Here is a 16,968-nt window from a genome sequence, read left to right as displayed (position 1 = left end):
TCCATTGAATCTTGATCAAAACAGACATCCAGATGGATCTGGAGGACTGAAGTGTGACTCAAGGACCTCATCATTTGTACTCCCAATAGGACCTCCTGATCAGATCAGCCCCTGAGTGACCAATCATCGAGATAAGGGATGACAATCATGCCTAGATGATGTAGATGAGCAGCTATGACTGCTGTTATCTTCAAGAATATCCTTGGGGCAGAGAGGCCAAAAGAAAGTACTTCGTATTGCAAGTTGTCGTGGCTGGGAAAAAGGTATTGAGTTTGGGGGAAAGTTGGACACGGTCTTGGGTCTGCTTCTCTACCAAATTGTGAACTTGCCTGAGAGGTAAAAGAACTTATAGGGTAATGTGACTAAAGACTTCAGGTTAGATGATCATAAACTAAATACTGATGCACCCCTTTTTTAAGTTCTCCTACATTTCCACTGAATGCATCTGATGAAGTGAGCCGTAGCTCACGAAAGCTTATGCTCAAATAAATTTGTTAGTCTCTAAGGTGCCACAAGTACTCCTTTTCTTTTTTCAGAGTTATAAAAGTTAATGCTAAAAAGAATACTAGAAGGGATACAAAGCCTGATGTTTCAGGGTTCAAGTCAATCTCTAACAGGGAGAAGGATGAGATCTTCATGGGAGGCATATTTTGCCACATCTTGAACCTTCCTCTGCAGCATCTGTTGTTTTCTACTATTGGAGAGAAAATACTGGACTAGATGGACCATGAGTGTCATCCAACATTGCAATTCCTATACTAACACACACCTGGTTTTTAATATTCTGATCTTATAGAATACATAGGAAATGACAGGAGAATTCAAATGCAATGTTCCAGTACCTCCAAATTTAAGTATTATGCTATACATAATGGTCAAGGGGTGCACATTTTGGGAGGTCCCCCTCAGGACATTGAAACTTAATTTTTTGGAGAAGGCTCTTTGTTGTGTAATGTTAAATTCGGACAACCTTTTCTTTGGGAAGTTCTAATGCCCTTGTGCACTGGAGCAGGCACTTGAAATTTGGCAGGGGGTGGTTTTTCTGTCAGAATTTTTTTCTATTTCTGTAAAAATCTGTCCAAATTTGACCAAGTTTTAAGCTTTTGAAAAACTGTAATTCTCAAATGCTCAGATTTCATAAAGTTTACCAGCTGGAGCCTCTAAAGATTCCATCCTCAGTGAGTGTGCTCCAGCCCCTCACAGCTTCTATATGTGACTAGACTGCAAATATGTCATTCCCACAATGTGACTGAATATGTTCAAGCCAAAAAATAATGGGGGGGAAGCCTGACTTTCCTTGTAATTGCTGGCCCCAGCCAGTGGGAGGGCAGGCACCAGAAACGAGAGCAGAGAGCCTGTGTCCAGCTCTCTGTTACCCCTACAGGTTTCAGGGAGAATACAGGAGGAAGCTGCCTGACTCAAATGTAGAGAGAACAAGAGCTGGATCAAGTGGGAGGGGAAAGATTAGATTGGAACAAGGAGTCTAATGAGACTAGATCTAGAGATGGGGCCAAGGACTACGAGCCAGGAGAATAGTTACGCTTGAACAGGGAAGCCCAAGTGAAAGGCTGCGCAAGGAGACTAGGAGTGGGATGAGAAGTTTCAACAGTGGAGATTAGTAGACAAGTAGAATGAGATGGATTCAAGAAGCCAAGAGTGTGGAAGAGACCGGACTAGGACAAAATAGTTTGGAGGAGATGGGGAAGAAAGGGTAAAGATTGTGAGGGAACAGGCAAAAGGGTCTATGACCATTATAACATACTCCCTTACAGAGCCTGGAATGGAACCCAAGGTTTCTGAGTCTCACTATTCCTCTGCTGTCAGCAAACATCACCAGTTGAAATCCACCGGCAAACTGTGTCTCATCCTCCTCTGATACTGGTCCACATAGAAGATGACATCCTACTATTGCTATCAGTTATTTCATTAGCTCAAGTGACAGAGGTCTGTGTGATGAAACTAAAAGTTCCAGCCCTGCTGATGAAATATCTGGTTGTCACTATAATGTCACATGGTGGAAAGTCTATATTTTCTATTTGCTTTTTTAAAAACTTAAGAAATAGCACACAAAAACATTAACAGAACATTAAAGTCACAAAGTCAAGCACTCAACAGTTAGGAAATGCCAGAATTAAGATTGCCTGTGCAACCTTAATGTGCACCCCCTTCGTAGACACATATATAAAGCTATGATTATGTCACGGAGGTCATAGATCCCGTGACTTTCAGAGACCTCTGTGATATTTTCCACTCAACCCTGGGGCAGTAGAGTTGGAGCTGTAATTTGGAGCCCCCACCCACAGCTCCTTGCAGCTGGGCAGCAGGGGAAGCCCATGGTGGGCGGCAGGGCTGCTGCGGGCAGCAGGGGAATCCCAGCAGCTGCCCAGCCAACATGGGCAGTGGGGGGACTTCACAGCTACCCAGCCACCACAGGCAGCATGGGGACCCCAAAGCTCCCAGCCACCATGGGTGGGGAACGACCCTCTGTGGGTGCTGGATCTACCTTCCTCCCCATTTTGTTCGGGATATTTTTAGTAAAAGTCAGGGAGAGGTCACAGGCGTCCATGAATTTTTGTTTCTTGCTCTTGACCTCTCCCTAACTTTTACTAAAAATATCTATGACAAAATCTTAACTTTATACACATACCATGATTTTAATTTTGTTTTTAATTTTCGATTACATGATCATGTACTATTTTTTTCCACAGGACTTCTGCCTTGTTTAGCACATAAGATGGACCTGCTCTGGGGATGAATCATGGTTGCATACTACTGGAGGCAATTATCTGCAGGATCTCTACCTCATTTCTTGCTGTTGGAAGGTGTGTTATGAGTGAGGCAGCGAATTACAGGAAGAGAAAGGTCAGTCTCATGCTTAAGGCAGTTGAATGCTGCCCTGGAGAACTGGTTTCTATCCCTGTCCTTGCCACAGAGTTCCTATCTGATGCTAGGGAAGTCATTTAAACCAAACTTTTCACAGGTGGTCACTAATTGTGTGTTCCTTGTTTTGTGTGTGTTCAACTTGAGACCCTGGGGTCTGATATTCAGAAGCGCTGAGCAATTGCAGCTGCAACTGAAGCTCTACTTTGAATACAAATTGCTGCATAATGCTAAGTTCTCTGAAAAATCAGGTCATAGTCGTCTCAAACTGGGCACCCAAAAGTAATGGACTGGTCTTAAACTCTTTGTCTCTGCTCCCATCTGTAAAATGGAGATAATATCACCTTAGCACCTCACATAGCTGTTGTGAAGATAATAAATGTTTGTGAAGTGCTCAAATATTATAGTGATGAACGACGTAAAAAGCTCATGAGGAAATTAATAATTCTGTATTTAGCGAAGGGTTTGAATGGAGTGCAGTGAATAAGGCTTAGGGTCACACATTGAACAGTGATGATAAAAGAAAATATTAACTGAGCACTATCCATCCTATGCACCACACAAGGCAGGGGTCATGTGGGAAAAAAGTATGTGATTCTGTAATTAAAGACTTTCATAATGCATACGCACAAAGGATCAAATTAAGGCTGTACTGGCAATTTCTTAACATTTGAGTGCTTGATTTCAGAACCTTAATGTTCTTTTAATGTAATTTTGTGTGTGTAATATAATATTTAATTTGTATTTTTTTCCTCTTATATTTTGGGTGTTTGTGTGGCAGGGCATCATTCCCTCCCCAGTCTGGGTTTCCCTCCTCCTGTACCTCAGAAGTATACACACCACACAAGTGATTCAATTAATATTCCGCTTCTTGGGGTCTGTGCTATTTAGCCATAACAGTTTACTTGATGCACCCAACGCACCATCAGTTCCTTCTGAAGCAGGGCTTCGCAAACTATCCCATCCACCTTTCCCAGGGCTCAAACATACCCTCCAACCCTCAGAGTATCCCAGGAATGAAATTTCTTCCCTCCTACACTCCTCCCCACAGACCTATATTGTAGGTCCTTCCCTCCTTCCCCATCCCAGAAGTTTCTGCTCCTTCCTGAGTGCCTCTGTAATCTTTGCAAACAAATGTGGCCATTAATAGGGCAAGAGGTTTAACTCCTTCCTTCCCTACCCAGGACCAAGGTCTACATATCCTCTCACCATTGGGTTCTTTTTCATTATTAATTATTATTACTACATGTGTGTCAACTGAATACTAACTTTGGAAATTAAATGCTTAATGCTTTCCATTGTTCAATTTTTTGTGGGAGACATCTCTATCGTGTGACAAAGTCAGAATTGGCAGCTGGTGCTTGAAGGTATGTATATCAGCCTTAGAAAAAGGTTAAAGCCCTTTTTCCTATAAACTGAAAAGAAGTTAATTAGGGATACCAGAGCCCAATTAAGGCCCTCCTACGACCTTTTAAAAATCTCTTTCAGTGAGAGAGAGGAAGGAAAGAGAGAGAAGAAATACCTATAGAAGAGTTAGATGCAGCAGGAGAAAATGTTTTTTCCAAAGGAAAGAGCTATTCTCTTCACTACAGGGGAAATATTGAGTTTACCACTGTGTGGGGATAGGCTGGCAACCAGGAGCCAGCATAATATGGGTCAGTGCCCTGGTAAAAGCAAGGAAATTTGTGTGTGTGTGTGTGTGTGTGTGTGTGTTGGGGGTTTGGCTGAAGAAAAGCACTTGGGACAACCCTGAAGCCTACTTTGTGAAATGGTAAATAAAACACTTCTAAGAACTATAAACCTCTGGAGACTGACTGACTTGCCCCTCTGTCATAAATATAAAGGGAAATGTAACCACCTTTCTGTATGCAGTTCTATAAAATCCCTCCTGGCCAGAGGCAAAGTCTTTTCACCTGTAAAGGGTTAAGAGGCTCAGGTAACCTGGCAGGCACCTTACCCAAAATGACCAATAAGGGGACAAGACACTTTCAAATCTGGGTGGGGGAGAAAGCTTTTGTCTGTCTATATGATACCTTTGCCGGGAATAGATCAAGGATGCAAGTCCTCCAACTCCTGTAAAGTTAGTAAGTAATTTAGCTAGAAAATGTGTTAGGTTTTCTTTGTTTTAGCTTGTGAAATTAGCTGTGCTGGAGGAAATGTGTATTTCTGTTTGTGTCTTTTTGTAACTTAAAGTTTTGCCTAGAGGGATTCTCTGTGTTTTGGATCTGACTGCCTGTAAGATTATCTTCCATTCTGATCTTACAGAGTTGTTCTCTTTTTATCTTTTTTTGTTCTTATAATAAAGTTTGTTTTTTAAGAATCTGATTGGGTTTTTTGGGTCTTAAAAATCCAAGGCTGGTCTGTGCTCATCTTGTTTATTCTCAAGCCGCCCCAGGAAAGGGGGTGTAAGGGCTTGGGGGGGATATTTTGGGGAAATAGGAACTCCAGTGGTCCTTTCCCTGATTGTTTTTGTTAAATCACTTGGTGGTGGCAGTGTACCTAATCCAAGGGCAAAAACTTTGTGCCTTGGAGAAGTTTTAACCTAAGATGGTAAAAATAAGCTTGGGGGTCTTTCACATGGGTCCCCACATCTGTACCCTAGAGTTCAGAGTAGGGAAGGAACCCTGACACACTCCAATCCAGAGGAAGAACTGCTACAGCTGATGTGGCTATAGAGATGTTACCATAATAGATAATTCTGTAGACAACCTTTTATAACTAAAATCATTTTCTTTCTCCTGTAAGAATTATTTATAACCTTATTTTGGGAAGCAAAATACGTTTATATTAGTTAGAATTTAAAATGTTTATCTGTAGGAAATTTTTAATATGGGTAATAATTTTACTTTCTTTCGGGGGGGTGTTTTTGTTTTTTAAGAATACATGCAAATGATCTACATGGTCACACTTTTCATAATACATTATAATTAAAATTAATTTTAAGTGAGTTGATGTTCTGTGTTACTGATTTCAAAAAAGGCAATTCCTTTTGGGCTATACTCTGAAGGGCTTCTGTAGGTGTTAGGTTTTCCTGGCAAACATTATGATAGCTTTTTTTATAGCCAGACTGATTAGGCTACAGAGCCAGACAGGTCATTTTTATATCTGTGTTTTAATCAAGACCCTATGTATGCTGTGCATGTTGAATGTAAGTTCTGTGGTAGGCACACCAGTCTGGTGGAGTAGATATACTGTGTAGCTTCATTTAACATTTTTTTAAATTGAAGTTTCTATTTAGTTGTATGAAAATCAATAATAGAAGCAGAATATTCTCAGTGTTACTGATTTTTCATATTGAATTTTACACCATTGCCCTATTTTCAGTCTTCCATTTCTCATTCGTTTAAAAAAAATCCATAATTGTGGTATCAAGAAGAAAGGTGGAGGTTTTGGCAGCTGGGCAGGGCAAAAGTGGGGCTTTTATCACCTGAGAAAGCATGGGAGATAATCTGCACATAAGCACATTACTTAGGTTGCAAGTTTCTGCTCAAATCATCAGCAATAACTAACAATGTTAACATTTAAATTGTCGTCTTTCAGAGTTAATAGTCCCTCAAGATAAACAGGGGAAGTAAAACCTAAAGGACCCTCTGTAAATTAAGAAAATGTGCACCTCTGTAACAACATTAATTAATTGCACTAGTGCACCTTGTCTTAATGTAGACAGGACCTTAGTGTGTCCGTTTTTCTGTTGGGTTCCCCCCCCCCCCCCGACTCTCTCTGAGAGCTCAGGAAGACAATGTATCCTTTAAAAATATAAAGTTTTCTTCAAAATCATGGCTACAAGTTTATTTTTAATAGAATATTAGATTCTGGAGCACAATTATTTTTATTATGGTAGACGCTAGAGGACCCATGACAACACTGTGCTAGCTACTGTGCAAAAAGAGTAAAAGACAGCTCCCTGTCTTAAAGAGCTTACATCTAAATATCCAAAGGAGGGGGAGTAGAGACATACAAATAGAGTAAATAACATAATGGTTTGTTGCATCATGTTTGTTTGGGGATTTTTAAATAATTTTGGATGGGTTTTTCTCCATTAAATGAATTATAGGACGGGGTAGGTGAGGGAAAGAAGGAGAAAAAAGCATAGGACACATGGAGTAAGACTCGGGTGAAAAGACTGCAGGAGCTAGCAGCTAGTTAGCAGTGGAGAAGGAATGTTCAGAGAAAAATCTGTAGAAGGCAATCTGATGGCATCTATGTGGTCTGTTGAGGCTGTTTCTTGTGTTTATTCCTGCTGGGTAGAGTTTCTCCTATAGCTTGTGCTGGATCCTCACTGGAATTTTTCTTCTCCAAGCCAATTAGGCAAGGTGTGTCTCATGGATCCTATTGCCGCTGGAAAGGCTATAGTCTCACCTGCAAAGTTCTGGGTGTAGCAGACACTGTTAGAGAGAAGTAGCCCCAGCTGAGTCTCACCTTTTCCCTTGATGATATGCTGCTGAAATACCTGAAGAGGCTATTTTTTGTTAGTCAGTCATAAGGGTAAATTTGGCAAATTCTGTGGCCACAGAATCTCACAATATATCAGGCCCTGATTTTAAATGAATGTATAATTGTCCAGAGCTGGGGACATCATTTAGCATTAAAAGTAAATAAAAGGCCTAGAGGAGGTACAAGATAGCTGAGACAAGGATGTCATTAGGTGAATAGTTCTCCAAACACAAATTCAAAGGAACCCTTCCCATGCACATTCCCCAAATTCAAATCACCCTCATTTGTCTTCTGTCAGTGGCTGTTTCATCTCCTCCACCTTGTCCACCTCTCTGGAAGAGCAGAAAGGCTAATTACTTCTCCCCCAGTCCCACACTTCACCCCCAACTTCACAGATGACTTCTCTTACCACCCTCTGCATCCGATGAAGTGAGCTGTAGCTCACAAAAGCTTATGCTCAAATAAATTTGTTAGTCTCTAAGGTGCCACAAGTACTCCTTTTCTTCTTACCACCCTCTGTGTCCATTAATGGCTCTGTGGAGCAGAGGAGAACCTAATCAAGTAGCCTGGTATTACAGTGACATTTATTTTTGCAGCACTAGAAAAGTATGCAACTCTGTATTCGGGTGAGTTTTTATTTGAGAAGAAGGGCAACCAAATAAACTGGATTTAAAAAAGCCACTAAATTTTTTTCCCACCTCCATAGTAGCACTTTAGCAAGGGGGATTGGCGATCTCAGGTTTTCCCATCCCCTGCTCTGCTACCTCTGTCCATAGGACTACCAGATCCAAGGAGTACAACCATGCTGGAAGCCAAATTTCTACTTCTCTCATCACTGGTAGAAGTAGAAGCTCCCTGCAGGGTTTCCTGTGCTTACACACCTCTCAAATAACAAGGGGCAGAGCAACACAACGGCAAGGTTTTCTGTGAGCCCATCCAGTTAGATGTTAGAACCCTGCATGAAACTGCTGAATAACTTCAGACTCATTATGACAGGTGTGGCTTTTAACTCCCTAAAACTACAAGGGAGGTGAAAGACTTTCTGGACAAAAGGAACTAGGGTCTGGTGTAGAAAGGTTTCTGCAGGGAAATTTTAGAAACAGCCAAGTTTTGGGGAGGAAGCTCAGAGTGATGTCTACATTTGCTAGTGTTGTTTCAACTATCAGCAACAGCCAATTCCCAGGAAGAGAGAAATTTTGAATTGTATATAATGTTCAGAGTAGGATGGGCAGACTACTTGTTCACAAGAAGACATTACACTACTGAATGAGGATAGTTTTTTTTTTTTTTTTTTTTTTTAAAACAGCGAGTCAGGTCAGATTGTGAGTATAACCAGACTTAGCTTCATATAAAGTTCACCAGATTTTGTATTATAACAAGTACTTTTCTTATTCTGTTCACTCTTACCCTGCTGCCTGAACTCCTGATAGGGAAGATACTTCAGCATTCTCAACAGGTTGTTTTCTCTCCAATTTTGATAAAAATCTCTTTCTGGATTCCAGTATTTTTTCTTTCTGTAAAATTTTACACAGTAAGATTAAAATAATGGGAAATCTTCTGCAGCAAAGAACAGTATCAGGGCTTGTGTACAGGGCCCATTGAAGGCAGGCAGACAAAATAACGAAACTGAAAACAGGAGTTTGAGTGGGATGTTGAAGGGGAATTTGTTTGGGTTTTTTTTTTCCTTCTTCTTTTTGACAGAAGCTTGCGGGGGAGGCTATGACAGCTAAAGAGGTAGTGACACAAAGAATGGAAGAGAAACTGAAGATAACTGGATGTGGAAGCTGCAGGATGTACATTATTCTGGAGAGGCTATCAGAAAGGTGCTTCGTTTGTTTGCTATGCTGCCAAACAGAACTAATGGAAGAGAAGATCCGAGGTTTGGAGATACAGCTAGAAACTATGACTGAGTTTGAGGGGGACTTGAGAGGATGATGGAGAAAAGGGGAGAGAAGGCTGAATGAAAAACTCAAGACTTGCATACATGCTGGACTAGAAAATTGTGAGGGTAGCAAGCTGGATGAAGAAAGAAGTCTGTGGAAGCATGTGACTACAAGAACAAGGCAGAGGAAAAGACCAGCTAGCAAAGGAGAAAGAGCTCAGAACAGGTTTGCTGAGTTGGAAAACGAAGAGGACAGGTAGGCAGTAACAGAAGGTGAGAGCAAGGAAGAAAAGAGCAGCCAGTCCTACAACAAAGCCAGATTTTGTAGCCCCAGGAAAATGGAAGATTACCTGCAGAAGTCTGAAAGTGAGAATAGAAACAGGCAGATCTATGTGATTGGGGATTTCCTACCAAGAACAGTCAGGCCTGTCAGCTGATCTGATCTGGAGAACAGAAGATTGTGTTGTCTGCCTGGGGCTAAGATACTGGATGTGGCTGAAAAGAATCCTAATGGGAGGGAAAAGAATCAACTGATTGGCATCCACATGGGAACAAATCATAGTGCCAGATCCTTGCTGGGATGCAACAAGGAACACTACATCAGGCTGGGGAAGTTGCTCAAAGAAAGGGAAACTGAGGTTATCTTGAGGATGACAGCAAAGGCATGACAAGATTATGATGATCAACTGATGGCTAAAGTAATAGTGGTATAAGGAGGGCTTTGGAATGTTCAACCACTGGGAAGCATTCACAAACAGAGGATTGTTCTCGTGGGATGGACTCCTGGGATGGAGGTTGGCACAACTGATTAAAAGAGCTTAAACTAAGAATTCAGAGGAGATGGTTGGGAGATGCTCATGTAATCTCCACACCCAATTCTAATATTGAGTGGGAGGCAAGTCAAGTAAGAGTATACAGCAATGGGGAAAGGAACAGAGGGTGGGAGAATGGACAAGAAGAGGAAAAACCATGCCACTACCAAGGACAGTAACAATCAGGCAGGTAATACTGGCAATAAATGACTATACTTAATCTGGAGAGGAAGCTGGGTGAGGCTAAGTAGAAACAGCTAAAATGTCTGTACACCAAAGCACAGAGCCCACATAATAAAATGGAAGAATTAGAGCTAGTGATGCAGGAAGTGAAATCAAATATTATAGGGATACTGGAAACAGGGTGGAATAGTAGTCATAACTGGAATACAGCTAGTGAAGGGTATGTGCTGTTGAAGGAAGAGGGAAATTAAAGGTAAAGGTAGTGGTGTAACATTGTATATTAATGATGAGGTAGACCAGAAAGAAATTAGAAGTGATGGAATAGAGAAAACTGAATCTGTTTGGGTTAAAATCACTTTGGGGGAAAATAGTAACAGAGGTTCTACTGGGATAGTGGTTGGGGAGGTTGGCTACAGACCTGCAGAATCCAATTTGAATAGGATAGAGACCACTATAATATTATTAATGAAATAAATACTACTGGGAATTGTGCAATTATGGGAGACTTTAACTTCCAGATATGGATTGGAGGACAAATTCTACTAATAATGGTAGGGCCCACATAATCCTGGATGTGATAGCAATCAGATTTCTTCACCAAACAGTCATCCAACATACAAGAAGTGATGCCATTTTAGATTTAGTATTGGCAAGTAGTAAGGACATCACAGAAGAACTGATTATGGATAACCTTGATTCAAGTGATCATGAGTTAATTTAGTTTAAACTAAATGGAAGGATAAACAAAAATAAGTCTCCAACTAGGGACCTTGATTTCAAAAGGGCAAACCTTAAAAATTTAAGGGAATTAGTTAGGGAAGTGGACTGAATTGATGAACTCAAGGATCTGAATGTGGAGGAGGCTTAGAATTAGTTTCTGAAACTTTGATTTAAAGTATCTGGAGCCTGCATCCCAAGCAAGAGGGGAAATTTTGTAGAGAAGGATTGCAGATAAAACTGGGTGAACAAGCATCTCAAACAGGTTATTAAGAGAGAACAGAGAGCCTATAAGAAATGGTGGAAGGGATAGATTAGCAAGGAAAACTACCTCTTTGATGTCAAAGGGTAGGGGAAAAGCAAGAACTGCCAAAAGTCAAGCAGAGCTGTACCGTGCAAAAGAAATTAAAACCGATAATAAAAGGTTGTTTGAACGTATAAATAAAAAGAAAACTAGGAAAGAACAAGTGGGACTACTAAATATTGAGGACAAAGTTGAGATTAAAGATAATCTGCATATGGCACAATGCCTAAATGAATATTTTGCCTCAATTTTCAGTAAGTGTAATGAGGAACTGAGGATAGTTGCAGGATGGCTAAAGGTAACAAGGATACAGAAATAGAAATGATCATATCCGAGGTAAAAGCTGGACTAAAACAGCTTAATGGAACCAAATCAGGGGCCCAGATAATCTCCATCCAACAATATTAAAGTAAGAGAAGGTTACGCACCCTGTGCAGTAACTGATGTTCTTTGAGATGAGTGTTCCTGTGGGTGCTCCACTTCAGGAGCAGGGGTCAAGGTCTGTCCCAGCACCTTTGATCAGAGATTTCTACAGCAGTACCCCTACGGGCCACGCACGCGCTGTGCCTGCCTCACAAGCTGTTGGTGTTTGAATAGCGCGTGCACGGCCTGGGCTCCTCAGTTCCTCCTCTACAACGGAGTGCGTTCCAGATTCTGAAGTAGAGGGGAAGAGTGCGGGTAGTGGAGTACCCACAGGGACACTCATCTCGAAGAACATCAGTTACTGCACAGGGTGAGTAACCGCCTCTTCTTCGAGAGATATCCCTGTAGGTGCTCCACTTCAGGTGACTGAAAAGCAGTATCCCTTAGGATGTTTGGGACTTCAGATCAGGTAAGAAGGCTGTTGAGAAGACCACTTTACCCATCCTGGCGTCAGATGCTGCTGTGTGCATGGGAGCATAGTGATTGGCGAAGGTAAGGTCCAATCCCCAGATAGCTGCCCCGCATATGTCAGAAAGTATATGAAGAAAGGCAGTGGAAGTAGAGACAGCTCTAGCAGAGTGTGTCCTAATTGATGTAGGGGGTTGTATGCGCTTCAGTTGGTAGCAGAGACGTATGCAGTCTGCAATCCATTTGGAGAGTCTCTGGGTAGAGAGAGCTTTTCCCTGTGATTGCTGGGTGGTAGAGACGAAAAGTTTGGGGGTTTTCCTAAATGGTTTTGTTCTATCCAGGTAAAAGGATAGTGCTCTGTGCACATCAAGAGTGTGCATTGCTGTTTCAAAAGCAATAGTGTGGGATTTTGGGGAAAATGTTGGTAGGTGTATTCGCTTATTGAGGTGAAAGGAAGAGTGCATCTTAGGCAGGAACTTCGGGTGTGTGCAGAGTGTGACCTTATCACAGAAGAATGTGGTATATGGAGGTTCCACCATGAGTGCTCCCATTTCTCCTACTCGTCTAGCAGATGTGATTGCTATCAGGAAGGTGGCCTTCATGGATAGGTGGCAAAGGGAGCAGGTAGCCATTGGCTCAAAGGGTTTATCCATCAGGGCTTTGAGGACTAGGTGGAGGTCCCAAGGCACAGCAGGTGGTTTTATGTCTGGATATAATGTTTGGATGCCCTTCAGGAAACTTTTGGTTACTGGACGGGCAAAGACCATAGTGGTGTCGATCTTGTGGTGGTTGCCATGAGGTGGACCTTGCGGGAACTCGTGGAGAGACCTGGTATTTTAAGGTCTAGCAGGTAATCCAGTATCAGTGGGAGTGGGGTAGAAACTGGGGAGATTTGTTTGGCTGTACACCAAGATGTGAACCTCTTCCATTTATGTAAGTAAGTAGTGCATGTGGTATGTGTCCTCACTTGTTCTGAACATGCTAACTCCTCATTAGAGAACCATTGATTAGCAGACCCACAGGTGGAGTTGCTGTATGTCGGGGTGAAATAGCAGGCCCCTGCATTGTGATAGGAGGTTGGGGGGGAAGGGGAATTGGTGGCTTGACCGACATCTGCATGAGGAAGAGATACCATGGTTGTCTGGGCCAGGATGGAGCTATTAGAACAATGTTGGATCTGTCTGTTCTTATCTTCTGTATTACTCTGTTCAACAGAGGTACTGGTGGAAACACATACATGAGTGTCGGTCCATGGGCGCATGAAGGCATCTCCACAAGAAAGTTTTCCCAGGACGGCTCTTGAGCAGAATGTTGGGCATTTTTTGTTTATTGCCATGGCAAATAGATCTAGTTGAGGATAACCCCAGGTCTGGAAAATGTTGGATAGGATGGTGTCGTTGAGTTCTCACTCGTGCTGTATGGGGAAGGATCAACTGAGCTAGTCTGCGGTGGTGTTCTGAGAACCGGGCAGGTATGAGGCTGAGATCTGGATGTTATGTAGAAGGCACCAATTCTATAGTTTTACTGCCTCTGTGCAGAGGGAGTGGCACCGGGCTCCCCCTCATCTGTTCACATACAACATGCATGCAATATTATCTGTCATGATCCAAATTCTGCGGTTTTGGATAATGGGAAGAAAATGTAGGCAGGCATTGCGTATGGCTCAGAGCTCTAGCAGATTTATATGAAGCTTAGTTTCCATAGAGGACCAGAGGCCCTGAGTGGTGAGGTGACCCATATGCGCTCCCCATCCTGTGAGGGATGCATCTGTAATGATGGTCATTGAAGGGGGTTCTCATCGGAAGAGAATCCCAGCACAGATGTTGATAGGAGAGGTCCACCAGAGGAGTGAGTCCTTGACTTTCGGAGGCATAGTTAGCAATTTGTTTAATCTGTGGATATTTGGTTTGTATTCCGTGGCTAACCACCCCTGAAGGCGTCACATGTACAGGCGGGCATTTGGGACCACAAATGTGGAAGCTGCCATGTGCCCTAACAGCTGCAGGAAATCTCGGACTGTAACCCGCAGGCTGGCACGTATCTGGGTAATTAGGGTACCCATTGTGTGGAATCTGTCCTGGGAAAGAGAGGCAAGACCCATGGTGGAGTCGAGGTGTGCCCCGATGAAGTCTATTTGTTGGGTAGGTCATAAGATAGATTTGTTTCTGTTTATTTGCAGACCCAGGGTGTGGAAGCAGTGCACAGTTGCAAAAGTCACTTGGATCGCCTCCAAGTGAATGGGAGACTTGAAGAGACAATCGTCCAGGTAAGGAAAAATTAGGACCCCTTTCTTTCTGAGATGTGCTATTATGGCTACTAGCACTTTTGAGGAGACACGTGGGGCAGTGGAAAGGCCAAATATCAGGACCCTGTGTTGGTAGTGTTCCATTCCCTCGGCAAATCTGAGAAAACGTTGATGGGCAGGGTGGATAGTGACATGGAAATATGCGTCTTGGAGGTCGAGGGTTGAAAACCAATCTTCCTGCTCCAGCGTCGGAATTTTTGTTGGTAGAGTAACCATCCGGAATTTCTATTTCTTGCCTAACTTGTTTAGAAGTCGAAGATCGAGGATAGAGCACCCTCCGTTGTTTTCCTTTTCTGTCAAGAAGCAGTGGGAGTAAAACCCTTTCCCTCTGTGCTGAGGTGGTACCCTCTCTATTGCTCCTAGTTGTATGAGATGATGTACCTCTTGACGCAGCAACTCTTCGTGAAAGGGGTTCCTGAAGAGTGATGGGGTGGAGAGGTGGGATGGGGGGGTACGGAGAGGAAGGGGATGGCATAACCCAATCCGATAATTTCCAGGACCCATCTGTCCGTAGTGATAGTTTCCCAATTGGCAAGGAAAGGGCACAGATGGTATCCAAAGAAATGGATGGTTGAAATCAACACTGAAGAGGGTGAGAGGTTCTCTATACCCTCGACCAAGACTTCAAATTTGTTTGTTTGAGGCAGGAGGGTGGCTCGCCATCGTTTGTGGAGGGCGACATCGTTGGGTTCTGGGTCTATGGTGGCGTTGCGGCTTATCATATTGTCTGAAATGCTGATTTTATGCAAAAGCATAGTAGTGTGGCCGTTGGCATGGCTGATATCTGTACTGCCTCTTTTTTGTGGCAGTTGGCTGGATGCCTAAAGATCTGAGTGTGGCACATGATTCTTTCATGGAATGGAGGACCTCATTGGTTGTAGAGGCAAAGAACTTGTCCCCATCGAAGGGAAGATCCTCGACAGTGCTCTGTATCTCCTTGGGAAAGGAGGAAGAAGTAAATCATGAGGCACGCCGCATGACGATGGCCGTGGATCTGGTGGCTGCATCCGCAGCATCGAGGGTGGCTTGAAGAGCTGTGTGGGAGATAAATTGGCCCTCTGACACCACCGCTTTGAATTGTTGTCATTTGTCTTCTGACACATTATCAATAAATTGCATTACTTTAGCATAATTTTTGCGCTCATATTTTGCTAAGAGCGATGCGTAATTCACTACTCGAAATTCCAAAGTGGAAGATGAATATACTTTGCAACCAAAGAAGTCTAGTCTCTTGTTCTCCTGTCAGACAGGGTAAATCGGAAAAGGTGGTGCTTATTTTTCTGGTTGGCTGCCTCAACCATTAGCGAATTGGGTGATGGGTGAGCAAATAGAAACTCCAAACCCTTGGACAGGACAAAATATTTGTGGGCCCAGTCTCTTGCTAGTGGGAGTTATCATGGCCGGGGTCTGCCAGATAATTTTAGCTGGTTCCATGATGGCCCCATTAATTGGTAGGGCTATTTTGGATGAGGTGGTAGCTTGTAATATGTCTGAGTTCATGGTGGGTTTCTGGTACCTCCTCCAGGGTAATCTTGAGTTCATCAGCTACCCTTTTAAATAATTCCTGAAAGTGAATGAGCTCATCAGTAGTGGGAGGTGGTGGGGTACCATGGCCTCCTGTGGTGCTATCGCTGTAGGATGCGGAGCGATGTCCTGTGCAGGTGAAGCAGCTACTTCAGGTCTTATCTGCCTATCCATGTAAGAAAGCATTGGGGAGCGCCTGACAGCTTTTCTATGGGTGGCATGGTGAACGCTCAATTGCGCCGTGGTGTAGTTCCATGGTGTGATGGACTGGATCACAGAAACCCCCTGGGGGTTGGCACCTGATATGCCAAGACTACTTCTGCTCCCGCTTTTCTGCCCTGTCAGCTTAGGACTTCAGTGCCCTGCTGGTTTGAGCCAAACCCGCAAGCCTGCTGCAAATCCAGACCCAGGTCTGAACCACATCCCCCAACAGCTGTAGACTTTAATTGAAAGCAACTTAAGAATTATTCCTGCCTTTAACACTCAGATGCCCAACTCTCAATGGGGTCCAAACCCTAAATAAATTCATTTTACCTTGTATAAAGCTTATACAGGGTAAACTCCTAAATTGTTCACCCTCTATAACACCGATAGAGAGACATGCACAGCTGTTTGCCGCCCCTCCCCCCAAGTATAATACATACTCTGGATTAATTAATAAGTAAAAAGTGATTTTATTAAATACAGAGAGGATTTAAGTGAGTCCAAGTAGTGACAGACAGAACAAAGTGAATTACCAAGCAAAATAAAATAAAACACACAAGTCTGTCTAATCAAACTGAATACAGATAAAACCTCACCAGTTCCAGTAAGCTTTTTCTTTTACAGGCTAGCCTCCTTCTAGTCTAGATCCAGCAATCACTCACACTGTTACTGTCCTTTTTTTCAGTTTCTTTCAGGTATCCTTGGGGGTGGAGAGGCTCTCTCTTTAACCAGCTGAAGACAAAATGGAGGGGTCTCCCAGGGGTTTAAATAGACTCTCTTGTGGGTGACCCTCCTCTCTCCTATGCAAAGTCCAGCTACAAAATGGAGTTTTGGAGTCACCTGGGCAAGTCACATGTCCAAGCATGACTGAGTTCCTTACCAGCCAAGCCAC

General features: G+C 42.9%; 1 protein-coding gene across 1 annotated transcript in view; it reads right to left on the bottom strand.

The window, feature by feature from the left end:
• CCDC7 (coiled-coil domain containing 7) overlaps positions 1-16,968 on the bottom strand; it is a 294,105-nt gene that overhangs the window by 180,224 nt on the left and 96,913 nt on the right. The window contains 2 exon segments of the mRNA XM_043507137.1: positions 7,825-7,848; positions 8,722-8,828. Of these exon segments, the coding sequence (XP_043363072.1) occupies positions 7,825-7,848; positions 8,722-8,828 (131 nt within the window).

The sequence above is a fragment of the Dermochelys coriacea genome, chromosome 2, assembly GCF_009764565.3.
Source record: "Dermochelys coriacea isolate rDerCor1 chromosome 2, rDerCor1.pri.v4, whole genome shotgun sequence".
NCBI lineage: Eukaryota > Metazoa > Chordata > Testudines > Dermochelyidae > Dermochelys > Dermochelys coriacea.
The sequence above is the reverse complement of the archived record's forward strand: the minus strand, read 5'-3'. Positions and strand labels throughout refer to the sequence as shown.